At 43.8% G+C, this 26329-nt stretch overlaps 2 protein-coding genes across 5 annotated transcripts in view; one reads left to right on the top strand and one right to left on the bottom strand.

Annotated features, from left to right (window-relative positions):
* Positions 1 to 607: 607 nt before the first annotated feature.
* On the bottom strand, positions 608 to 21277 carry flad1 (flavin adenine dinucleotide synthetase 1). Of its 4 annotated transcripts, none has more exons than XM_083648639.1 (11): positions 21158 to 21277; positions 16007 to 16099; positions 13152 to 13325; positions 11620 to 11997; positions 9861 to 9974; positions 7974 to 8241; positions 7677 to 7824; positions 7219 to 7317; positions 4395 to 4584; positions 2175 to 2248; positions 608 to 1224 (listed from the first exon to the last, which is right to left on the bottom strand). In XM_083648639.1, the coding sequence occupies exons 3-11, from the start codon at positions 13320 to 13322 to the stop codon at positions 1089 to 1091; spliced, it is 1578 nt and encodes a 525-aa protein (XP_083504765.1). In that variant the 5' UTR covers positions 13323 to 13325; positions 16007 to 16099; positions 21158 to 21277; the 3' UTR covers positions 608 to 1088. The 4 variants fall into 4 exon arrangements, with proteins under 4 accessions (XP_083504765.1, XP_083504764.1, XP_083504766.1 ...); XM_083648638.1 differs by having other exon boundaries at positions 16022 to 16099; XM_083648640.1 differs by lacking the exons at positions 16007 to 16099; positions 21158 to 21277 and adding an exon at positions 15683 to 15776.
* Positions 21278 to 23889: 2612 nt separating this feature from the next.
* Positions 23890 to 26329, top strand: part of shc1 (SHC (Src homology 2 domain containing) transforming protein 1) — a gene marked incomplete at its 5' end in the record, with an annotated part of 43011 nt that continues 40571 nt past the window's right edge. Inside the window, one exon of the mRNA XM_083639978.1 lies at positions 23890 to 24057. The remainder of the gene's footprint in view (positions 24058 to 26329) is intronic.

Genomic DNA, 26329 nt, shown 5'->3' with positions numbered 1-26329 from the left:
CGGTGGCCTCGTAAGCGACCCGCTTTATTAGATCGGCCGGTATCGATCCACGCTGCGCGGTGTTGACTAATCTCCAGGCGGGGAGAGAGAGGAGGAGATCGATGGGCCTGGATTCAATCATGTCTGAAAACAGAGAAGGTAATTTATTGTAATCACGGGGCTAAATGGAAAACGTGAGAACAACGCGCCCATGAGGTCAGCAACGAGAACTGCAGCGAGGATGCACGACGACATGCTGGAGTCTCTCTCCAATAGCGGACATTCACTGTGAAAAGGAGAAATCAATAGGAGTGTGATGCTTGACCTTCAGCAGTTTCTCCATGCTGCCACAGACAGAGACGCTCAACTCTTCTTTTCTCACCTTGACAGAAAACCATTCACATTATTTACCTATATATTTTAATAAATGCTGTCTTTTCTTGACAGCTTGTTCTTATTGGATTTATAAATAAGATAGATGGATTCACGAATAAGCTGAAGCAAGGACTAAATTGTTACTACTACAGACTGCCATCTGTTTGTGAGATGCATCTTAAAATAGCATCAACAAAACCATAGAAACAGGTGACAGATTGATGTTTTATTGAACACCACAGACAGCCATTACTTCAGACTGAGACTCACGTGGACTCTCTCTCCCGCACGCACGCACGCGCGCGCGCGCGCGCGCACGCACACACACACACACACACACACACACACACACACACACATCACAATCTCATTCTGTAATCTGGGTCTCGTTTCGCAAACATTCACTGGATTTCCTCTTTTCTCCTGTGGATAAAATCGGGGTTCTAGTGGTAAATACAGAGGTGGGTAAACTATCCAAGGTGGTTAGTTTACCCACCTTGTTTCTCCTCAGTGATTGATAGTCGAACTGAAAATATGTGAGTAAACTCACAGCGTCATTTCAAAGAGGTGGGTATACTGAGTTTACCCCCCCCACTACGCCCCTGGATAAAATGGTCCATCAGCTTCACATTTTCCACTAATAAGTTAAGTGCATGGGGAGGGATGAACCTGGATCTGTGGCAACGGGCAAATTCTGCCTCCATCGGCGACAGGCGGCACTGAGGGAAGTGACATCAGACACGAGAGTTGCGCTCTTCCTCCTCGTTCTCCAGGAGGTAGGCTGGCTTGTAGCGCTTCACCCCCCTGCCATCCACCGTCTGCAGGGACGCGTTTCGACAGGTGTTGTCCATACTGCCCAGTGAGGTGTACCTGTCGGCCCACACAGAGGGGTCAAGGCCGGTCAGAGGAACAAGAGCTTTCGCACACAACAAATACACAGGAAGTAATAATTGTACAGTGTAGCCGTCATGTTGCTCAAGAGCAAATAAAAGGAGGATATAACATAACATATAACATGTTCTTACCCTTTATCATAGAGAATACAGTAAGGAACATATAACATATAACATGTTCTTACCCTTTATCATAGAGAATACAGTAAGGAACATATAACATATAACATGTTCTTACCCTTTATCATAGAGAATACAGTAAGGAACATATAACATATAACATGTTCTTACCCTTTATCATAGAGAATACAGTAAGGAACATATAACATATAACATGTTCTTACCCTTTATCATAGAGGATACAGTAAGGAACATATAACATATAACATGTTCTTACCCTTTATCATAGAGAATACAGTAAGGAACATATAACATATAACATGTTCTTACCCTTTATCATAGAGAATACAGTAAGGAACATATAACATATAACATGTTCTTACCCTTTATCATAGAGGATACAGTAAGGAACATATAACATATAACATGTTCTTACCCTTTATCATAGAGAATACAGTAAGGAACATATAACATATAACATGTTCTTACCCTTTATCATAGAGGATACAGTAAGGAACATATAACATATAACATGTTCTTACCCTTTATCATAGAGAATACAGTAAGGAACATATAACATATAACATGTTCTTACCCTTTATCATAGAGAATACAGTAAGGAACATATAACATATAACATGTTCTTACCCTTTATCATAGAGAATACAGTAAGGAACATATAACATATAACATGTTCTTACCCTTTATCATAGAGAATACAGTAAGGAACATATAACATATAACATGTTCTTACCCTTTATCATAGAGAATACAGTAAGGAACATATAACATATAACATGTTCTTACCCTTTATCATAGAGGATACAGTAAGGAACATATAACGTCCTCAGGAATGACCAGATGTCATGATACGTCCAGTCCTGTACAGGGAGAAGACCGGGAAATCAGAGGCAGACTCACAGGCAGGCGTACCACTATGGTAAAACTAACATACATTATCGATGAATATGAGATAATGATACTTTCTCTTTTTTAGATTAATTAATGTATCATTAATTAATGATACATTAATTAATCATTAATTAATGTATCATTAATTAAACTGCCCATCAGAAGTTACCAGAGGCCAAAGTGAGTCTTCAAATTGCTTACTTCGTCTGCAGCCAGAAAATTCATTTTCCAAAGTATTCATTTTATAGTGATATGAAACAGACAAAAGCAAGAAAATCCTAGCATTTGTGAAGCTGTATCCAGCAAATGTTTGGTATTATACTTGATAAATGACTAAAACGATTGATAGATTATCAAAATTATATTCTTTCTTACTTCATTTTCTGTCAATTGACTAATCAATTAATAGAATAATCTAAGTATTATTTACCTACAAGTATTTATATTTACCTACAAGTATTATTCTATCATAGCCGCATGACACATGATATTACTACTGACCATTCTAAAAAATATCTGCAAATAAATAATTAATAAATAAAAACTTTTTATTTTGACTTTACTAACAGATGAGATGCATCCTCACCTGTTAGTAAAGTATCCTGATCAACTCCTCAACTTCACCTGAGCTCTTGTCTTCACTCAGACCAGGTGAGAGGCAACACCACCAGTTAAGGCACCTTCACATGAGAAGCGTGCTGCACTTTTTTCACCACAAGGTCGAGCGATCTGAGCGGAGCGCGAATCTGCAGGACAAGAGGCGAGCCGCGACAGCGAGAGCACCAGCTATCTTCTTTTCCTCCTCTGATTGGTTGCGCTCATGAAAGGGCAGGGATAAGTGGGTCAGCGTTGAGATATTTTTAACTCTGGGCGCAGCGCAAAAGGGGCAAAATCGAGCTGTGCGCGTCGCAAAGGGTAGCGCTGCCGCCTAGTTGAGAAGCGCCGCTCTCCCCCTATAGGAAAACAACGGGACAGCGGGCGCAGAGCTGTTTTACCTCAGGTCCTGTGTAGGAGGCTTTAGACTCATGCCGACGACAGCGCGAGCGATCTAGATCTGTACTCTACAACTCAAGTCAACATGATGAATAATGTTATGTGTAAAAGGGGAAATTGCTTGGCTAGAGCTGTGGAACAGATTTGTAATACAAGTCAAATATACATTTCTCTTCTAGCAACAAATTTATTATAAAATCACTTTAGTTTATCAACTGTGTTTTGGTCCTATATGTATTTTTCACATTGTCAAGTTAATGTTAGATGTATATTCTATGTCTCAGTCATAATTCCTGTAGGCAGAGTAGAGGTTTCTTGGCACAACTTCACTTACTTCCAAGGTGCATGGAGGAAGGAAATGTCTCAAGAGATCAGAGACTCCAGCAACACTAGTAGTAAAGAGAACAACAACTTTAATTGGACCTAATTAAAGTTGTTGTTGCTGGAGTCTCTGACCTGTCATATTTCCTAGCAGTGATTTTCTGACTTGTGAACTGAAATGTGTTTTCTGCCACCAAACCGCCATACATATTACATTGTGCATCCCACCATAAGGGAAACACTGATGCATCAAGTGTGCGTGCATGCGTGTGTGAGCCAAGGGGCAACCTCTAGTTCTGAAAAATGACGGCAATGCAGAAGCGCCTTAAACCTTCATTCTTCCGAATAGCCAGCAGGGGGCGACTCCACTGGCTCAAAAAAGAAATCTGATTGTATGGAAGTCAATGGGAAAATGACTACTTCTAACTTGAATTATTGCCTCAGTAAACACTTTCCTAAAGAGTTTATGGTCTCAATCGATAGTTTCAAGTCTTCTTCAATACAGCATGATGTTTATTTTGTAAATTGTGGTCCCATTTCAACAAAAATAGATGATAAAGCAGACTATGTTTTGGGGCGACAAGTCGCCTGTCCAGTGATCGTGCAGCTCGTGTTCACGGACCAGTAGCAGGCGGCGCTGCGGCTCTGTGGGAAACCCCTGGTCTCGCGCGAGCCGTTTCTGGCTCCAAATAAACAAGATGGCGACGGTCAAAATGCCAAATGTGAGGCTTCACAACGGGAGTCCACAAACCAATAGGCGACATCACGTCCATATTTGTATACGGTCTATAATCCTCTCACCAGTAGCGGGTTGACTCTCATGTAGTCTGGCCAGCCAGGGTCGGTGCGACACATGGGTGTGAGTGTGTGAGAGTAGGGGTCGCTCCTCCTGGTCCCCATCAGCACTGCTCTCAGCTCCGGCCTCCTCTCCTGCACCTCGCTCAGCGCCTGCTGAATATTACCCTCCACAGAGAACAGCTCCAGGTCATATCTGTGGGAGACACATTGCCAAATAACCAGCCCCCATGTTGTAACACAGAGAGTGGGTGGATACTTTTTGAACACTGTATTCCAAAATATTCTTCACAGAAATCTTGAGAAATGCCCCCTTGGACTAGAGAAGTACCTGCTAACAACGTGAGGATGTGGAAAATATACAAAATTCATCTCCACTAATGCCAAGGATTCTACAGACAAGTCCTGAAACGCTCTTATTAACGAAGATTCGGATTAGAGCTGTGCGCGTGCAGCTGGACTTAAGTGTTTGTCAATATTGTTTTCAAACCAAAACTTCAGTCCCTAAAGAGATGAGGATTACACTCAGTTCTCAGTCTCTAAACGCTTTGCTCAATGAGAGACTGAGGACCAGCTAGCAGCTTCTGTTGCCAATCCAAAGTCTTTAGGGTGGCCCTTCATGCAGAAGGGGCGGTGACATGCAGAAGTTGTGTGCTTGTTAACGGATCAAACGGAATCAAATAATGTAACGTTGCTCGGGACATCCATTTTCAATGTTTTAAAAAGCTCTCCGTGTTTCAAAGTGATTCGATGGATCTCCAGTTTGTTTCACTAGGGAGGATATGGGGGGGGGGGGCATAGTTTCCAGGAACATGACAACAGTGTTGGGCATTGACTTAGTTACAGTAACTTATGCCAGGATCAGACTACACGATATTTTTTGTCGTTCACGATGTCACCATGTCAGACGAGGCCATCATACTGCCATAAATTCGTGACATGTCTTGGTCGGGAGACTGGCCACACTACAAGTGTATTCTCGCTTAACACCGACAGAGCATCTATGCCACCGTCATCACGTCGTCTGCTGTCGTCAGCGAGTTCACAGGTCGTCGGGGAGGCGGACCTGTGAACGAAATCTCCCAGGATGCATTGAGGCCACTACATTGACAAGAAATAGCAACCAAATCAGCGTAAATAGGCTAAAGTGGTAGATAGAAATAATGTTTATGTTAGCACAACATGCAATTGTAAAACATTTCAATATTGGGCAAAATAAAACATAGAAATCAAAACACAACCCTATGTGAAACATGTATGTAATCCAGGTGCTATATATATCCCTTGCAGAATTAACGTTATTTGGATGAGTGACAGGCTCTACTGTGATGCACTGTGATGTCCGCTCCAGCCTCCAATAAGACTTGGCTTACTTCATGCACGCCCACTATTTTCTTGCCAGCTGCTGCGAGACGAGAAGGAAGAGAAACGAACATGCAGCCGACTCTGCTGAGCTCATGTTATTTGTAGTGAGCAATGCCCATTGCCCAGGTGTTTAAACGCAAATTAAAACACCCTGGCCTTTTTATCTCTTTTATTCTTTTGAGCGGAGCGGAGCGGTGAGTGCGAGCGGGTGAAATCTGTATCGAGCGGGGAGCGGTCTCCCCAGGACCTGATACCTGTCTTCCGGGGTGTCACACTAGGCGAAACCATGTCCAAAAGACTGACATGCCAGTCTTTTCGTCGGGGCGTCGTGAGGCGTCCTAGACGTCCCGACTGGTCCCGACGCTGGTCTTTGATTATGTCACACTACAAGAGGTGAAGACGGCCGATCGTCGTCCCCGACGGTCATATTCGGGCCCGACGCTGAAAATCTGTCGCGCACGACCAAATCGGTCTATTATCGGGCTGAATTTGTGTAGTCTGAACCAGGCATTAGTTGCTGTAATTTTATTACTTTCTCCAGTAACTAGTAATATAAGGGATTACAATTTCCAAAGAGTAATTATATTACAGTTACTAATCCAAGTAACTTCAAGTTATTGCATTACTTTCTCCAGCACTGTCTGGCACAGCGCTAAAACGAAATCTGCAGAAGTCTGGCTATGCGAGACTACTGCATTGCCAGGTAATTATGCAGTTTGGCTGATTGGTGACTCCTCCTGTAAGGTTCATTATTGTTCCAATAAAGTGGATTCAGTCCTTAAAGGAGCTGGCTAAAAAGGTTATGTCACTCAGGGGGGGGGTAGCGAAAGTAATATAGTAAAGTAATGAGGAACACCAAGTAATTACTTTTGAAACCAAGTAATAAGTAAAGTAATTGTATACATTGTTAAAGGAATAATCAGTAATTAGTAACTAATTACACTCCCTGAGTAACTTGCCGAACACTGCATGACAAAGTGGCGTAGGTTTGGCAGTTCTCGCTGCCGTTCTATCAACTGTCTTGCATTAGAAGTGGCCAGACGACTGGTAGGCAGAGATCTCCAGTGGTCTGGCATGGCCACACTAGATGATCTCCAGTGGTCTGGCATGGCCACACTAGAGATCTCCAGTGGTCTGGCATGGCCACACTAGAGATCTCCAGTGGTCTGGCATGGCCACACTAGATGATCTCCAGTGGTCTGGCATGGCCACACTAGAGATCTCCAGTGGTCTGGCATGGCCACACTAGATGATCTCCAGTGGTCTGGCATGGCCACACTAGATGCTCTCCAGTGGTCTGGCATGGCCACACTAGAGATCTCCAGTGGTCTGGCATGGCCACACTAGATGATCTCCAGTGGTCTGGCATGGCCACACTAGAGATCTCCAGTGGTCTGGCATGGCCACACTAGATGATCTCCAGTGGTCTGGCATGGCGACACTAGATGAGGAGAACATGGCTCACCTCTTGATAGTGTCCTGGAGGAATCGCTCCATTTCTGGGAATGGAGAGACAATGCGGATGTAGAGAGCCTTCACCTTGTCTTTACTATCTGGGCACCGCCTGAGTGGGAGGAAGAGAGAGAGATGGGGAGATAAAAGAAAAGGATACAAAGAGATTAGATAGGTCTCCCATTATCATAATTGTTATATCTCTCAGTATCTGTCCAATATAGGTCAAGACAAAGCAACACAAGAGGTCGTTGTCCAGTCTGTCTTCTCCAAAGGATTGTTTTTCTGTTATACCTGGTTCTGTCTCATTTTCTACTGATATATCCCTCTGTACTTTTAACAGCATTATGTTCTTAATTTACCTCTTCCCCTGAATCTCCTTTTCATCTCTAACCTCTCAGGTAATTTCTTTTGTCCTCATTACAATCATTCCCACCCCCAAGTGGTCTAATTGTCTTATCTTCCTGTTACCGTTTCAGCGCTGCATAGTAAAGATGCAGCAGTGCTGTGCAGTCCTTGCCTCCGTTGAAGCCGACACAGACCTGCTCTGTCGAGTACTGATCCAGTGCAGTCTCGATTGTTTTCAGCGCAGACGACACTTTCTCGCCCAGCGGTGTGCCTGTGGGAAATGAAACCAACATTGAATGGGTGTTTTAGGGTGTGTAAAGGGTATGACAGTTCTGTACAAAATTGACCTTCAATGACAATTATATGACTTATCTATCTTCCCCAAATGAACTGTCCCTCCTCCCTCTGTCTCCCCCTCACCACTGTTGGCCAGTGTGTACACCTCGGCAGTAGCGATGGACACCGGGTCAGTGACTAAGGGCACCACGCTGCCTTTGGGCAGCTCGTCCAGCAGCTGCGCCCGGGCTTTGTCCACCTCCTCCTGGCTGTCTGAGTCCAGGACCAGCCGGACTCTGTGATAGTTACTCAGCCAGTTGGGATAGGAGCCTAATGCCACCCTGCGGCCCCAGCCCGCCTGTAGTCTGGTCAGCACGGCAGCGATCGCCGTTTCGTCTGCATCCACAAATACCTACCGCAACGATAAAGAGGTCAGCTGGCAGAACTGCTTTCCACTGCGGCTGCATGAAAACAAGGTATTTCAGAGGATTGTGATGTTAGGCATGGTCAAGGTGTTACCTCACGAGTGTAACATTAGGCATGGGCTAGCCCCATAACGTGACCCTGCTACTGTACTCCGATATTCTCGTACAGCAGTCAGGGTCACACAGCGTTCTTATCGGCAATGAGTGGGAAATGCTGTTCAAAAAGCTCTCCTACCCCGTATCCGACGTCCGATTGCAGATCCGAAGATATGATTGAGATGAGATTGATATGATGATACTGCTGCTTGAAACAACAGTTTAAAATCAGTCTTTCCACAGCCTGTGCTGAATTTACAGCAGGGTGTGTTTGATCTCACTTTCATGGTGCACCGCTTGCACGCGGCGAGCAAACAACACATGCAGTCACACGGAGACGGCTCAGTCAGTGATCAACGCAAATCCAGCGCACCTGGGAAGCAAAACATGTCATGAAATACTCAAACTCCCAAGGTTCCTGTCGGCACTAGGAAGCTTCTCCTGTCCTCAATACGGCACAGGCTGTGGAAAGACTGCTTTTAAATGGTTGTTTCACGCAGCAGTATTATTTGAACAGCGCCAGACAAATTACTGGCTTCCATAGGGGGACTATCATATCTTCGGATCTGCAATTGGACGTCGGATACGGGTAGGAGAGCTTTTTGAACAGCATTTCCAACTCATTGCCGATAAGAATGCTGTGTGACCCTGACTGCTGTACGAGAATATCGGAGTACAGTAGCAGGGTCACGTTATGGGGCTAGGCATGGGCATGGTGTTACCTCACGAGTGTAATGTTAGGCATGGGCATGGTGTTACCTCACGAGTGTAATGTTAGGCATGGGCATGGTGTTACCTCACGAGTGTAATGTTAGGCATGGGCATGGTGTTACCTCACGAGTGTAATGTTAGGCATGGGCATGGTGTTACCTCACGAGTGTAATGTTAGGGATGGGCATGGTGTTACCTCACGAGTGTAATGTTAGGCATGGGCATGGTGTTACCTCACAGGTGTAACGTTAGGCATGGGCATGGTGTTACTTCACAGGTGTAACGTTAGGCATGGGCATGGTGTTACCTCACAGGTGTAGCGTTAGGCATGGGCATGGTGTTACCTCACAGGTGTAGCATTAGGCATGGTGTTACCTCACGAGTGTAATGTTAGGCATGGGCATGGTGTTACCTCACAGGTGTAGCATTAGGCATGGTGTTACCTCACGAGTGTAATGTTAGGCATGGGCATGGTGTTACTTCACGAGTGTAATGTTAGGCATGGGCATGGTGTTACCTCACAGGTGTAGCGTTAGGCATGGGCATGGTGTTACCTCACAGGTGTAGCGTTAGGCATGGGCATGGTGTTACCTCACAGGTGTAGCGTTAGGCATGGGCATGGTGTTACCTCACAGGTGTAGCGTTAGGCATGGGCATGGTGTTACCTCACAGGTGTAGCATTAGGCATGGTGTTACCTCACGAGTGTAATGTTAGGCATGGGCATGGTGTTACCTCACGAGTAGGCATGGGCATGGTGTTACCTCACAGGTGTAGCATTAGGCATGGGCATGGTGTTACCTCACGAGTGTGAAAGGTGGTCCCTGAACCAGCAAACAGGTGCTCCAGCCCATTAAAGGCCCTCTCCAACAGAGACGGGATCCCAGGAAAGATATAGACGTTCCGCACACTGACCTGGGACAAGAGGACAGACACATCTAACGATCTAGATCAGTGAGTCTGTTCTAAAATTGGAAATATATCAGTACACAATAATAGATTGAGTAGTATACATACTACATGCTCTGGTACACAGAGTGAAAAATCTAAAAATATTTATATTTTAATTTCAATATGCTATGTTCTAACCATACTGAAGTCCAAATATTAGTACGTCTATGCCTGTTATATGTTGTCATTCATCATCTCGCACAGCATTTTTACCCTAATATATCTGGTTAGTAGTTGATGTAGTTGTCTGATGTCTACTTGAACAAGCCCAGAAAACAATAGAACATTCAGTCACTTTGCAGGAGGTTTTGTCAACTAAACCATTTGTTAACACTGTATACTGAAAAAAGCAAGCCTATAGTGATTGGTGAGGAGGTAATACACAGCGTAACAGATGTTTTTGAGACACAAGTTGATGGACAGACTGGGTATAATCTGATCTAATTTAAGGTCCATTCACATCTAAGAGGATCATTATAAAGATACACATAACAAAATATTTCGATCTCCTAGTGATTATTTGGATGCAGAGACACTGAGACAGTGATGAAAGTCACTGTTTACTGCAGCTTTGTTTGCTGAGGATCGTATCAGAGACAACGTGGCAGAGTGAATGCTTCAGCAACAAGCAAAATAGTAAAAATGCTGGCCGCCACCTGTGATGTATACCACCCTCCCATTCCTCCCACTCATTGTCAATGCTGCCCCCTAGTGGCACAAAGTCAACATTACAGTGTGACTACTGGACGGACCGATCTGTAGTCCCCCCTCTTTGGAAGGAGACAACAATATTTTGTTATACACAGTTACACACTAATTATTGTTCTAGATGTGAATGTGTATTATGTGTTTTATGATAACCTGGTGTCATGAATGAAGCTCAATGTAAGTAGAGATGCACCGATCACTTATTTTCTTTTTTTCCAGTTCTCATCCGATTCCGATACCTGAATTTGGATATCTGCCGATACAAATTCCAATACCAGAGCTCTTTGTTTCTTGAATAGACAGTGCAGACAAAAATTTGGGCAAGTGAAGGAAAAAAAGGAAAAAATGCAACTTGCAAAAAGTATACGAGACAAAGAAAAAATGTCAAGGCAAATATGTATATAAATCAAATCTGCACTATAGGCAATGCTCCTTTACTGTAGATAAGGGCCCTCTGCAGATGAGAGCAATCTGGCCTGCTTCTGCCAGCAACTCTCCCAAGGAGCTCCAGCATCCACCTTTACATAGTAGCTCGCTTCTACTGAGACATCATTTAGTATTTGGTTTAGTAATCAATTATTTCACAGCATTAGTTACCTGCTCCAATAAATCAACAATCAATAAAGGTCATTAGATATTTCCAAAGCAATTGATCGACTGCCACTTTACCACACTCAGTCATATCCCACTTATTAGCATGGTTTCATATTATGTTACGGCGGGTTCATGATCCAGCGCAAAGCTATGACTGGAATCTGGATCGGAACGTGGATCGGCGACATCAGTAGGATGTCCTATAAGTGAATTACATCAGTATCGGCACCCGATACAGATATCCCCATTTTGATATCCCATCTCTAGTCAAAGGTAAGCTAATGCTTCCAGTCCTAAGCTCTCTCACCAGTGGGTAGCGAAGAGGCTGGCCGTTCTGAGGGTCTATCCCATAATTGAGTTTGGCTGAGCGAGGCACCATGGCCAGCTTCATAGCAGCACTGTCCTTATCCACCGCCCCAAAGAACTCCTCAACCAGCCGGCTCAGCTCAGGGTGGAGATGCAGGTCCTCCTGGAACGCCATGGCCACGCTCTCAAAGGTGACGTCATCGTGGGTGGGGCCTATGCCCCCCGAGGTGATGAGGTGTGTGTACTGCGGCGAGAGGAGTGCCACCTCTTTGGCGATCACCTCGTGTACATCTGGTATGACGGTGATGCGCTGCACGCACACTCCCAGCTTCCTCAGTGCTCGGGACAGGAAGGCACTGTTGGTGTCCACTGTGTGGCCCTGAGAGACAGAGGGCGAGAAGAGGTGCTGTGTTACATCTTCCACCGGTTCCTATTATTACAAGGTTCTACTCGGTCATATCCCACTTAAAATTTTAATTTGATTTCATACTTGCTGATTTTGTTTCTACTTATGATGTTATACAAGTAGAGGCCTCGTATAGGCCCTGGCGGGTATCTTGCCTCTACTTTGCACATTTCTTTTCTTGTTTATCTTGATAACTTTCAGTATTTCTGTATGTTTTAATATGTGCTAAATAAATAAAATAAAAAATAAAATACTCACTTGGACATCAATGTTAAGGACTTATCAGTGACGTTCAAGTTCCAGCTTTGTGAATTTCAAAGGCTCAATGTTGGCATATTTTGGGGTGAGACATGACATTATTGCATGACAATTAGACATCATAGAGACTTTTACTAATCATCTTATTGAGGCAAAAAAATATCCTGGTGAAATCATTAATTCTAAAACTGCTGCTATAGTATGCAATATGTCAATAGTGTTGATTCTAGGACAGAGAGAGGTCTAGAGAGCTGAGGCCTACTGATCCTCCCACCCCATTTTGCCAGCTGCTTCTTTTCACCTGACAGCAGGGAGCTTCACCAGCAGGACGTAGCACGTGGGAGGATCACGCTATTGCACTGACGATAGTCCAACTAGGACTGAAACGTTTGCTGCCAATTTGTGCCGATCCTACAATAAAATGGATCTGATTTTTTAAGACTTTGTCTTGTCTATAGTTCTGTGTGCGAGTCCTCCACTGCTTGTTACAGGATCACGCTATTCCCACCAGTTCTCTTCCGCCCTGAACAGGTGCCCTGACTGACCAGAGGAGGCGCTAGTGCAGCGACCAGGACACAACCTCATTCCGGCTTCCCACCCACAGCCACAGCCAATCATGCCTGTATGAATGCCTGACCAAGCCGGAGGTAACATGGGGCGCGAACCTGCGACCCTCGTGTTGGTAGGCAGGGAATATGCCGCTACACTACCCGGACGCCACCATTTCAACAACTTATAAGGGTTTATTCTTTTTCTCAAGCGCACACATTTTCAAGGGTTTTTAAAGACGGTGGGACGCTACCACAGTACAGTGTGAAGGTATTACAAGCATGATATATCTATGCACACTAAATCACCCTCCAGCCAACCTTGAGTATCTCATCTCCTATGATGAGAATGGCCGCAGTGGAAGAGTCTCCCTTCGCTGTGGAGGACAGACTGGAGCACTGCTGGTTGTTTGCCATGGTTGCTTTGGTGACCTGCGCTGCCACTCTCCTCACACGCACCACTGCTCTACTCAGCTTGGGAACAGCCTGCATCTACTGGGAGGCAGACAAAGCAATGCACGTTAAGACACGGCTTATACAACATTTTGCACATTCTGCATAGATGCTCTGCACTCAACTGTAAATGTGTAAATGTGTGAACTCTAGTAGTATTGAGTGTTGCCAAAGCATATTAAAATAGTACAGGATAAAACAAGGCACAATACAGATGAATAGTCATTGCTGGATTTTGTTTCCATATATAAATAATTATAATTATGCAAATAATGCTATGGATTTGTATGCAATGCACCTTCGACAATTTTGTCAGTAATTATCCCTGAGATTATAATACAAAACATATCCTCCTCCTCAATAACCACTGGGAGTTTGAATTAATTTTTAGTAGGGAAAAGAAACACTTTTAGGGCAGGAAGAGAACAAAAACAAATACACAAAAGTTTAGAGATTTATCATTTCAAAACTGTTTTAGGTATCTTTAGATCAGGGGAGTCCAGAGATGACCCAGAAAAAGTTTGGGCTCATTTGTACAAACGGTCTAAGAGGAGCTCGCAAAAATAGGTTTTTGATAAAATGCAAAATAGCGGCAAATCTAGTTAGATGGAAATGGGCGTGGCCTATATGGATAGATGCGTATTGATCCAGGTAGATCAATACGCATCTATGTAGATTTTGATTCTAGGACTCACGGTTCAGAAGTTATAGACCAGAACGTGAAATGGTCTGTTATAGCGCCACCATCTGGGCAATATGGGTCATTTTTTGTCTCTGAGTAGTCGGTCACATTTCCAACCTATGTGCAAAGTCTGGTTACTCTGGGGCTTTGGGCTCAGTGGCTCGAAAGCGTCCATGTTGGGAGAGAAGTCGTGCGGAGGTCACGCTCCTAGAAAAATCTTCAGGTACGCGGTGGGCAGCCTACAGGGGTCGTGCCCAACACATTGACGTCGCGGCCCTCGCTCCTCCCCCGCGCCCTTTGCGACATGGCGAGCATAAAACAAGCTTTATGGTTTCTGACGTGCATACTGTTTTACCAGTGAAACGTTTATTTTTATTTTTTTTAACTTATTTATTTTATTTCACAAATAAGACAATCATTTTGAATTGCATACATGTAATCCTTGACATCATTTGTCTAAACTTTTTCTGATTTAACCATAATCATCATTATATGTTTATAAATAAAAGAAAAATGTGCAAAAAAGAAATTAAGAAAAGAAAGAAAACATTACAGGTCAGACATTGCAAGTATTGGAGCCCATCTTACATCAAACCTTTCTACTTTCATCTGTAATCTTGCTGTTATTTTTTCCATGGTAAAGACACTCTTTACTCGTTCTCTCCATTGTGCAGGGGGGCTGCGGCTTCAACCATGAGACTGTTATCATTTTTTTCGCTATTAATAACAGAATTCTCAATAAATAGATTAAGTCTTATCCATCTCATTGTCAGGAGGTATGCCCAGTACCACAAGTGCTGGCTCCAAAATAATGTCAAAGCCCAGAATCTGTTTGATCTCTTTTTGGACCTCCTTCCAGAATTCCAGTAACTTCGGGGCAGTCAAAAAAAATATGTGTGAAGTCTCCCATCAGTCCACAACCCCTCCAGCATAACTCAGACGTATTATTATATTTTGAAATAATAGAAGGAGTGTTGAAATATCTAATTTTCACCTTCCAATCAAATTCTTTCCATGTTGGGCTGTTAGTTAGTTTATGTCCTGCTTCGAATGTGTCTTCCCATTGCTCATCTGTAATTATTATATTTGCTTCTAGTTCCCACTTTTCTTTGACATACATATTGTTATCGTTGGATTCATGTTGTAATGCTTTATAGATTTGTGATACAATCCCACTTTTCTTCTCTCCCTCTGTAAATGACATAATCAGCTCCTCTAGATTGGAAGGTGATTTACAAATATTCTCCCACTCCTCATGTTTCTCAAGGTAATGTCTTATCTGTAGGAATTTGTAAAAATCATGGGCTGGTAAATTAAATTCTTTTGAAATTTGTTCAAATGACTTCATCAATTGTCCATTAAACAATTGTGCAATATATATCAACCCCTTGTTTGCCCATATTTTAAACCCTGAGTCCATAAGAGATGGTAAAAAATCATGATTTCTTGCTATTTTAGTGGCTCTAGAAATAGATTTTGACAATTTTAACTTCTTTCGTACGGCTGACCATATTTTCATTGTTCCTTTAATCCACTCATTACCGCCCTTGAGTCTCCTCCATTCCCTTTCGGATATGAATGGAAGTGATTCCAAGGGTATACTTCGACATGAGTTTTACTCAATTCCCATCCACATAACATCCGTTTCATTAGTTATCCACAAAAATATCGCTCTAAGTTGCGCTGCCCAATAATATTTTTTTTAATTTAAACTTACCAGTGAAACGTTTTATGGTCACTCACGATTCAGTAGGTCACTGGTTGGCTTGGTTCCAGCCTTAAAACTCGTTTTTTGATTTTTTGAAATGCCTATGGAGAAAATGAATGGCGAACTCACTTCCGGGGCAAGAGACGTCACGTGACTGTTTAGCTCTATTAGCCAACTACTTAACATTGTCAATAGCCAGAATTTCTCCCAGCCAATAGGAACTAGGTACCAACATCACAAGCACAGCACTTTAACCTTGAATGATATGATCTATCTTGTATTGCCATCTAGGTCCCATTCATTGTTGTTGCTAGGAGGACAAATAAAGTTCACCTTATGTCATCTTACTAGAACGTGATGATTCCATACGGACGGTGCATCCCAAAATGTTTCAGTACAGCTCATCTCCTCTCCTACCAGGACATCCTGGAAGAGACACAGGAGGGACAGGAAGAGAGGAGGAAAAGAAAGGGAGCAGGGGAAACTGAACAGTTTATTCAGCATCACAGATAATGTGTCAATGAGCCTACGGTATGATGAGATCACCTTTAATCATTATTATCTGCAGTTTATCAATAGTGTCCTAAAATTAGCTATGGATGTGGCTTGAAATAATAACTTCTGGTCGACATTTAAGCTACTGCATCTTTAATCATGTTTAAAATTCAACTGTCTGAGAGATTAATTTGCTTCCCATTTTCTTCTCTTAATAGGACAATTCGTTCTACTTGTTTGAACAGCATGGCATGTGGTTGGGCTACACTTGCTACATAATGAAACAACCAACCTTGTACATATGGGATGGTAACACTTAATTTATTATGACCCAATTTTTTTTTAAGAGGCCTGTTCAGCAATGGATAAACGCCCTGTGTTACAAACACAGTGACATGTATGACTATTGGCTCATTTCCACCACATATAACAGCACAGTACAGCTCCACTCTATCTGGTATTACTCGGCTCTACTTGATATAGACTCTGTTTCCATAGCAAGTTTACTTGCCTCCGCCCACACCTGGTCGTCAATGGGACCGCATATCTGCCCTCCGCCCATTGCCGAAGTAGGCTATAAGTATAACGTTAAAATGAAATCAATACACAGAACTTTTAAACTGATTATGAAATACTGGTGCCTCTAAATGACCTACAGTGTACATGGGCAAATGTGACAATCGGCTAGGAGAATGGATATCACTTTGTTGTTACTCAAACTCACATGCATGCACTGCGCGGGGACGGGAGAGGCGCTACGAGGAGAACCACAGCGGCAGCTCAACAGGCAAGACCCGCGGCTTTGCCTGCGGCCTAGCGGAGCCAACTACAAAGGGCTTCCCCAGGAGCGCATGTTAAAGCTGAGCAAGGAGATCAATTTTATTTCACCAGCGCCGAAGGCAGCAACACAAAAGACTGATGGAAATAACATAATAGAAGAGAAGGTAAGCCCCCACTAAACTGGTATGCAGCGCTGCATTGACAGTCAGTAGGATAGACAGTAAACACGATTCTGCCTGACCAATCAGTCGTCTACAATGTTTTCACGTCACCGTATGAACCCGGGTTTGCAGAATAGAACCCCGACGAGGCAGGTACTAAAAGTAGCACAACTCAGCCCCAAATCAAACCGGGCTGGGCCGTTTTTTAACGGTGGAATGAGACCATTTATCGAGTCGAGCGGAGCGGGACCGCGTTACTACCTGCGGTGGAATTGGGCCATATCACTGATGACATCACAATTGCTCGAGTGACATTTCTGATGACATCACAATTGCTCAAGTGACATCACTGATGACATCACAATCTCGAGTGACATGACTGATGACATCACTGGTGACAACACTGATGACATCACAACTGCTTGAGTGACAGCTTTGTTCACAGCCTTCACACAGCCCTTCAATCACACTGTGTGGGACACATCACCTGTCAATCAGTGTGGGCGGGGCCTATCAATAGGCTCATTTGAGTTGACTGCTGCCTCACCTCGAAAGTAGACGAGAGCAGCCGAGCACACTCAGGCGAGGCGTTAACAAGCCGAACACCCCCGACTGAACACTCTGATGCTTTTCTTCTTCTACAGTTTTGTTTAACAACAGTTTGTAAACAAATTAAAACGTGCATTAGCGCCACCCACACTCACTGCTCAAATGACCCAGCCCTTCAGATTACATTTTTTTATTGTAGGCATTACAGGTGGCATTTATGTAAAATATGGAGTGCCAGCTTGGAATAGATATAAAATTGAAGTTTCTACACTTCACTGTGGGTTTGTGATGCACCGGTGTTGAACCAATGGCCGATCAGCTTGATGTGTTTCTCGTCATCCTCTGTCTGCAGTCGGGTGCAGTTGGTGGGGAGCAACTGCAGCGCCTCGCTCCAAATCTGCACCTGCCTCACTCTCATGAGAGCCCCGTGGCTCATGCAGTCAGGCAGGTGGAGCAGGACAAGTTGGACAACTTTTCTAACCATCATGCAATCGAATCTGCGCAGAACTTGCTCATCTCAAACAAGCCTCTTCCACACATCACCTGCGCATCACCACAATGTGGACGGAATCTCTTACCACACAACACCTGTCAATCAAACAGTGTGGGTGGAGCCTCTATCAACATGTGGAACTCCGTAAGTGAGGTCATCAGTGATGATGTCATCAGTGATGTCACTGTTAAATAATAAAAAATTGTGGTAAACATGAGCCGGGCCCATAAGGAAGAAGATGGATGGATGGATCCAGAAGTGGGCGGTAATGCAACATTAAGGTTAAGGATGCTGCCAACTGCCATAAAACACCAAAAAGAAGAAGAAGCCGCGCCCATAAGATGATTGTGGAGGGCCACAGATGCATCATCAGTGATGTAATAAAGCAGTGGTCCCCAACCACCGGGCCGCGGACCGGTACCGGGCCGCAACGCATTTGGTACCGGGCCGCGAGCCAGTCCAAAATGTTTTATTTTTATTTTTTATAAACAGGCTATAAGATTATAGGCTGTGTGTGGTAGTTGAGCACTGACGACGGCGTGCCCTGCAACTCCGGACAGACACAAGACAAGTATGCTCTTTCTCCTTCTGTCTCACCCCCTACCCCCCTCTCCAGAGCTTCCCTTCTGTCTCACCCCCTGCCCCCCCTCTCCAGAGCTTCCTTCTGTCTCACCCCCTGCCCCCCCCTCTCCAGAGCTTCCCTTCTGTCTCACCCCCTGCCCCCCCCTCTCCAGAGCTTCCCTTCTGTCTCACCCCCTGCTCCCCTCTCCAGAGCTTCCCTTCTGTCTCACCCCCTGCCCCCCCCTCTCCAGAGCTTCCCTTCTGTCTCACCCCCTGCCCCCCCCTCTCCAGAGCTTCCTTCTGTCTCACCCCCTGCCCCCCCTCTCCAGAGCTTCCCTTCTGTCTCACCCCCTGTCCCCCTCTCCAGAGCTTCCCTTCTGTCTCACCCCCTGTCCCCCTCTCCAGAGCTTCCTTCTGTCTCACCCCCTGCCCCCCTCTCCAGAGCTTCCCTCAGTGTCTCTCCTCCACAAGTCTCATGCAAATTATAGATTCAAGATTGTTATTGTCACTCTGTCGTACAAGTACGCACGTGTGAAATTCTTATGCTGTGGGCTCCGTTACAGACAAGGTGCAGTAGGTAAATAGGTACAAAATCACAGCAAACAACAAATAGAGCACAGAATCACAACACAATAGGGCAATATAGTTAAATAGTAGATAATGTAAACAGTGTATGTAAGGCAGTTGAGGAAAACAGTAATAAGAAAGGTAATAAAGTAAGTAATAAGTATTAAAATAGAATAAGATATGATAGAAAGTGTCCAGTGTCCAAAAGTGTCCACTTGTCAGTGGAAGTGTGTGCAAATATCAATAGTACAGTGTGCAAATGTCAATAATGCAGGTGTTTGTGTTATTTAGTAGTAGGATCAGTGCATGTATTCAGAAGATACAGCACTGATGGCTGTCTAGAGACTTTTTAAATGATAACTTAGTTTAACTCAAAGATCATATAGGATAGGCTATGGCTGCACCTGTGGAAATTTAGCTAAAGCTAATAAGAGTTAATCAAACAATAGATCGCTGCATATTCCTTCACTCTCCTTGCACTGCAAGGAAGCTGAGGCTATAGAGGGGATGTAGAAGTGGATATACTCAATGCTGACTGAAAAGTGGTTCATACTCCATATACCTGCGTATGTATAACCACCGCTGACACTAACTACTCTACTAGGTCCTCCTGCCATGCCAACGCTAGTGCCCAACATGGAGCTTGAACCCACAACTCATCCAAAGTCGGAAAGTACGTCAGTCAGATGAAGAGCCTCTGTCATGATACCAACTGAGCAAGCTGGGCTGCGTGTCTGATATCCCTATGTCCTCTGTGTGAAGCAGGTGTGAAATGCTTCTTCCTGACCCCTCCAAACAAAATAACAACAGAATGATAAAATGGGAAGAGATGAACAGGATAACAGAGGAAAGGAAGATTTGGTACTGTTTGGGTGTATGTATCTGTAACACACAGCCGTCTTGGCAGGAATATATTTCACTGTAGTCAAACAAGTGAAAAACAAATAGGTTAAGTTGCCAGGTGATCTCTGTTTAAGCCAATATCAAAATAATGAGAACAATGAGCATACATGCTTAAGGAGGTGAAGACAAATAGTCGATTTAACTGGGCAAAATTAAGACAATGGAGAGAAGACAACGGTAAGGAGAGAACAGCAGAGGTAGACCAAGACAAATCCCTAGTATGTGAAAACATACCTTGGCAAATAAAAGATTCTGATTCTGATTCTAGTGGCAGAGAGGTTGTCTAATTGGGGTCATCCCTATGTTCCCCGGGTCCTATGTTCCCCGGGTCCTATGTTCCCCGTTTTTAACACTCTCCGTAATATTTGGGGTGTCTATCCGCTATGCCGACCACCCGCAATGCCGACCTTAGGTTTAGGCGTGAGGGGTGGGAGAGGTTAGGTTTTGGGTTAGGGTCTGGGGGAGGTTAGGAAGGGTTTTATGTTCCCCGGTCCCACAAAAACGGGGAACATAGGACCCGGGGAATATAGGACCCGGGGAACATAGGTACGCTCCCGTATAATTCCCCTGACAAGATGAAGTGTAAATATGGACAGGTGCAAGTTAAATTGGCGGAATTAATTCCATCATGCACATTCGTTCGCTGATAACGACAGGCACAAACACAACTAAAGTAGCCTAACCGAGGGTTGAATGTAACGCTAGCCCTTTCATGACTCTAAACCTAGACTAGCTGGTAAGGATATAACCGTCTGCACTCTGCACTGTCTGTTGTTCGTTACACTTCTGCCTTATAAAGCCGTTCTATCTCGACTACTACACACTGTGAACTAACACATAAGGACATATGGACTGTAGTCGTGTGTTTGGTAGGCAAAATCATAATCAAAATTGAGACACTTCGCTATGCTTACCCCCTGAGCCGCATATGCGTGTCTCCTCGTTACGTATCACTACGTGTCACTCAAAACTCACCACATCAGCCGTCCAATCACAAAAAACACAGCGTTCCCTGGGAAATAAGAGAGCCAATCAAGTGTGCGAAGGCGGGTCTTAACGACAAGCTTTTTGGAAACGCGGAAGTAAGTCGAAAGAGATTAACCTTCTCGCTCCAAAGATAACGGTTATGACAAAAACACAGTAAAAAATGCTATTCGGCTAAAGTAAACAGGGAAGGTGCTGAGCAAGTAGTAGAGATAACTTATTCATCTACCAACTAGTTGTTTGCGCTATCGCGACCTCGATAGCATGCTAAGTTGCTAATAGATGCAGAGACACTTCTTCTGCCAGAAAACGAGATGACTGTACCAGGACTGTACTCGTCTGCCTCTGCTGGTTGGAGGATATAATCAAGCTAAAGTGGAAGATGAACTGATTCTCTGTCATTTTCTGTGCAGCACTCATTTGAAGCTAAACCCGCCTCAGCATCACTGCTTCACATTGCTTTGACTGGGTTGCACTTGTCTTGAACATGGTCAGTATTTTAATGCGACTTTTATGCAGTGAAATGAGGCAAAGAGTTTACTCCTTAATACAGTCCATGGTTTACTCACATAGCCTACTGCATTTTCAGATCCACTGTATCAAGGGGAAACAAGGTGGGTAAACTACTACTCACCTTGCATAGTTTACCCTGTTACTTTTGTATTTAACACTACACCACAAATATTTTATTTATATATTTATATATATTTTTTCTAAACAGAAAGATACATTGATGATTTATTTAGAGAACGGTAATACCAGATCACCAGATTGATGATAGCCAGCGGCGGTATCACTGATGACGTGACAAGTCACAACTACTCAAGTGGTGACGTCATTCACAGATATCAATGATGACATTGTTCACTGCCGGTGGCATCTCTGATGGCATCGCAACTGCTTTTAATGAGATCACTGATGACATCATCATTGATGGCATCATCGCTGATGACATCACAATTGCTGTCATTGCCGTGTGATATATGACCTCATTACTGCCTGTGACATCACCGGAGATCTGTGACATCAGTTCTGTGACATCAGTATAGTGACTGAGGCCCCCTGTTGGTCCCCGGGCTCCATGTTGAGAGCATTCTTTTTTCTTTTCTTTTTCAAGTCTACTGTTATTGCTTTTTGAATGGGAATGTATGTTTCATTATTACTTTAATTTATATAGCTTGTTTGCAACCACGTGATTCCGATTATGTCACTGGAGGGCAGCCATCCAGAGCTATGGAGAATGGAGGAAAGTGAGTATGCAAGAGGGTTGGTTGTATGCTGCTCCACGCTGCAAGTATCGTCAGCAGATTGCAAAACAGGATATACTGTATGGATATATGATCCATATACAATGAAGAGAAGCGATTTTTCCAGCAACTTGTCTGATTTTGCTAGTGCTTTCCTATGTAGCCTGCTGCTGGTTGCCCTCCAGCATGATCACGTAGTTTGCAAACAAGCAAATGGCCAATGGTCTCGCCCCTTGACGTGACGTCACCTGAAAACAAGCTATTGTTAGTTGTGTGCCACCCTTTCGCTGTTATTGTTGTTGTGGCATGTGTTTTCTGTTGTTGGGGTTGTGTCTTGTGTCCTTTTTGTTTTAAATAAAAAAAATATTCACAAGAAAGGAGAACGGTATACGGTATAAAAAGTAACTACTTTGTGTGTGACACACACACACACACACACACACACACACACACACACAGACCTACAAAGAAACACCGACTGGGGGTCCAGCACCATTCCACCTCATAGGCTACATGTAAATCAATTAAATTAAATTAAACTATTTCAAGTGAATGAACCCTTTCAAATGAATCTACACAATACTAAATACCATTGTGTGTGTGTGTGTGTGTGTGTGTGTGTGTGTGTGTGTGTGTGTGTGTGTGTATGTGTGTGTGTGTGTGTGTGTGTGTGTGTGTGTGTGTGTGTGTGTGTGTGTGTGTGTGTGTGTGTGTGTGTGTGAAAAATAACCATTGGTGATAATAGTGACATTTAAAAATAAACACATGCAGCACAATAGAAACTGAGATTGAAGTAATACCATAAAGTATGATAACTATTACCAGTAAGTCGGCTACCACGCATACTGACTATAGGAATGTTATAACAATACACCATTATAGTAAAGAAGCCGGTCACTATACTTTAGTAATTCCCTGTGGGAATATTAAAAGAAATGGTAGCCTACAGTGATAGAGAGGAAATATATTAAATTATTTTAAATATATTAAAATATATATATTTGTATTTGGTCTATTGTTATTTATTTATTTATGTATTTATTTATTTATTTATTTATTTATTTATGTATTTATTTATTTATTTATTTATTTATTTATTTATTTATTTATTTATTTATTTATAGACTGTTGATAGGACAATTGGCTTGCATTCAATCTGTGAATTTCTACTTTTGCGCAATCCGGGGTCTGTGCCCAGGGTCTCTGACCCCCCCTCCCACACACACACACACACACACACACACACACACACACACACACACACACACACACACACACACACACACACACACACACACACACACACACACACACACACACACACACACACACACACACACACACACACACACACTATGCACTGCACACAGCAGCGGCCAGATGACGTTGCCATTCGCGGAAGTGGCTTCTAGTGACCGTGGAGGGGGTGGCAGGGGGAGGAGGCAGGGAAGGGAAGAGAGAGGAAAGAAGAAGAGAAGTTTAGACCCATTTCTTATGAAGTTAATGAACACTGTAAGGAAACTCTGCGGCGGACAAAACCATCGACACTTGCGTCCTTAGGTGAAACCGAGCTGAAGTTTGTGTACTTACAGCTTGGTGGAAAGGAGGGGCGACGCAAGGGAAGGGAAGGGAGGAAGAGTGCTGGTAAGTTGTTCGTCAAAGTTGACCACACTTTTTGGGGCATGGTTGGGACTGGGATCTCTACACTGCTGCATGCTGTGTGTCTGTCTGTGCACAACCTAACGTTATCCGCAGGGTTTCAGTTGATCTCTAGCAGCAGCCGTTGAGAAACTTCCAGGAAATAGGTCACGCACTATCTTTATGGGAAGCATTGTTCTGCCTGTGTACAGTTGTCTGCTCGTGTTAGGGCGACACAGTGCAGCCTATCGGGTTACTATATGACACACATGTCTGACTGAGGGCTTAAATATGCACATATTATTCAGACTGCTATAATGTTCCGACTGCTCTAGTCTTAATCGCGCTGTCAAACGAGTTTTTCGCTTCGAAGTTTCAGCAACTGTTGAGTTGAGCAACACGTTAATGAAGCAACCAGGCAATGAGACATCAACTTTTGAATAGAGAATACACACTCAGCAAGGATGTCATTTTTAACACCTCTGTGTGTGTTATTTGGGACTACACAAGATAATGACAATACATTGTAACCCATATACATACACATACATTGTAACACATTGTAACACATAAGCCTACATGTCTTGGGTTAAGAAGTAACAAAGTAGCCGAACGCATGCGTAGTCCTAAAGAAGACACATACATAATGTGTGAAAGCGACACATTCTTCTTAAGAGTGATAGATCACTAAAACATCTTTTTAAAGTGCCTTCTGACCATCCATTAGACAGGGATATTCTTGAATCAAGAGTATTTTAAGCAATAAATAAACAAAAACAAAAAGATTTGTTTGTGGTAGTGTCAGTCAGCCAAGTTGGAGCTGTCAGTAGCACAAGATAGAGTTTATCAGCACTTGCACAGTCAAATCTTTTACGCACGTGCACGCGCGCACACACACACACACACACACACACACACACACACACACACACACACACACACACACACACACAGGCCATACACATTATGGTTATATATTGATGAACCTATGTTAGGGCTATGCATGGAGAGACAGGTTGGCCCATCAGTGAAACACACATAGATGTGATGAGACAGGGTCACCGTGACAGAATGGAAGTTCACAGCGAGAGAGTGAAGGACAGCCAGACTGATGGAAGCAGACTCAAGGGCACGTGAGATGATTGAGGGCCCTTAAAGCAGTGGGCTGACTTCTCTTATCAGGGTCAGCCACACTCCTCAGACCAGCAGCCTCTGACACTGATAGTACATGGTGAAGTTATCTCCGCTGATGAAGAGGAGGGGCCCTCATCTAAACTGGTAGAAAAAAGGGGAAATGGCAGATTCAGACACGTCAGGCCAGGGCCCAGACAAACAAGACACACATGCACGCACGTGTGTGTACACACACACACACACACACACACACACACACGCGCGCGCGAGGACAAAAGCTCCAACAGGCAGGCCAGGCCAGGCGTATTAAATCAGGCAGTCCAAGAAACAAGCTGTCGATCAAAGAGCAGCTCCATCACACGCCACCCGATTAAAATTGGATCTGTCCAGTCCAACTCAAGCCGTATCAGTCAGCAGTGAACGCTTTAGTGCTGAGTGATGGGGAGCGGGACACCTGGGATTGTTACAGCCGGACTGACAGGTGCACGTCACGCATGCACACACACACACACACACACACACACACACACACACACACACACACACACATTCATGCCCGAAATAAGCTTTGATATTTGTAATTATTAGTGGCATGTGAGTCCTATAGTTGTTGTTCATAGTCTTTATTGAATCAGTGCAAGTAAGTAGCAGTGTAATATTTGAAACTTTGCTATTGATAAAACACAGCAGCAAGGTACTCACTCACTCAGCTGCTGTAAACATGTCAAGACGACATCATTTTGCCCACATCAACATGAAGAACATAATGACATTTTGTGTCTGTGTCTGTCTGTGTGGGTGTGTGTTTCTGTCTGTCTTTGTGTGTGTGTGTGTGTGTGTGTGTGTGTGTGTGTGTGTGTGTGTGTGTGTGTGTGTGTGTGTGTGTGTGTGTTTCTGTGTGTGTGTGTGTGCGTGCGTGCGTGTGTGTGTGTTGGAAACAAAGGTGGGAGTTTGTTTTCTAGGTCGTAGCGTGTGGTTGTCCGTCTGTTTCTACAGAATGGGACCGAGTCTAAGCTGTTTCCTCCCGCGTTGTTATACGCAGGATATGCTAGTGTGACGTTCTGTGAACCACAATCACCCATGACTTCAAAAATGAGACATGAGATCATTACTTTGGAGTACTTAACACACCACCAGAATCGTA

This window comes from Poromitra crassiceps, assembly GCF_964638095.1.
Source record: "Poromitra crassiceps genome assembly, chromosome: 1".
Lineage (NCBI taxonomy): Eukaryota > Metazoa > Chordata > Actinopteri > Beryciformes > Melamphaidae > Poromitra > Poromitra crassiceps.
This window is presented reverse-complemented; position numbering and strand designations above follow the sequence as displayed.

Coding starts and splice junctions, on each gene's coding strand:
- flad1 (XM_083648639.1), bottom strand. CDS start 13,322: ATGCAGGCTGTTCCCAAGCTGAGTAGAGCAGTGGTGCGTGTGAGGAGA. Junction 9,975..11,619: donor AGCCTCTTCGCTACCCACTG/GTGAGAGAGCTT, acceptor CTCTTGTCCCAG/GTCAGTGTGCGGAACGTCTA. Junction 7,825..7,973: donor GTACACACTGGCCAACAGTG/GTGAGGGGGAGA, acceptor CATTTCCCACAG/GCACACCGCTGGGCGAGAAA.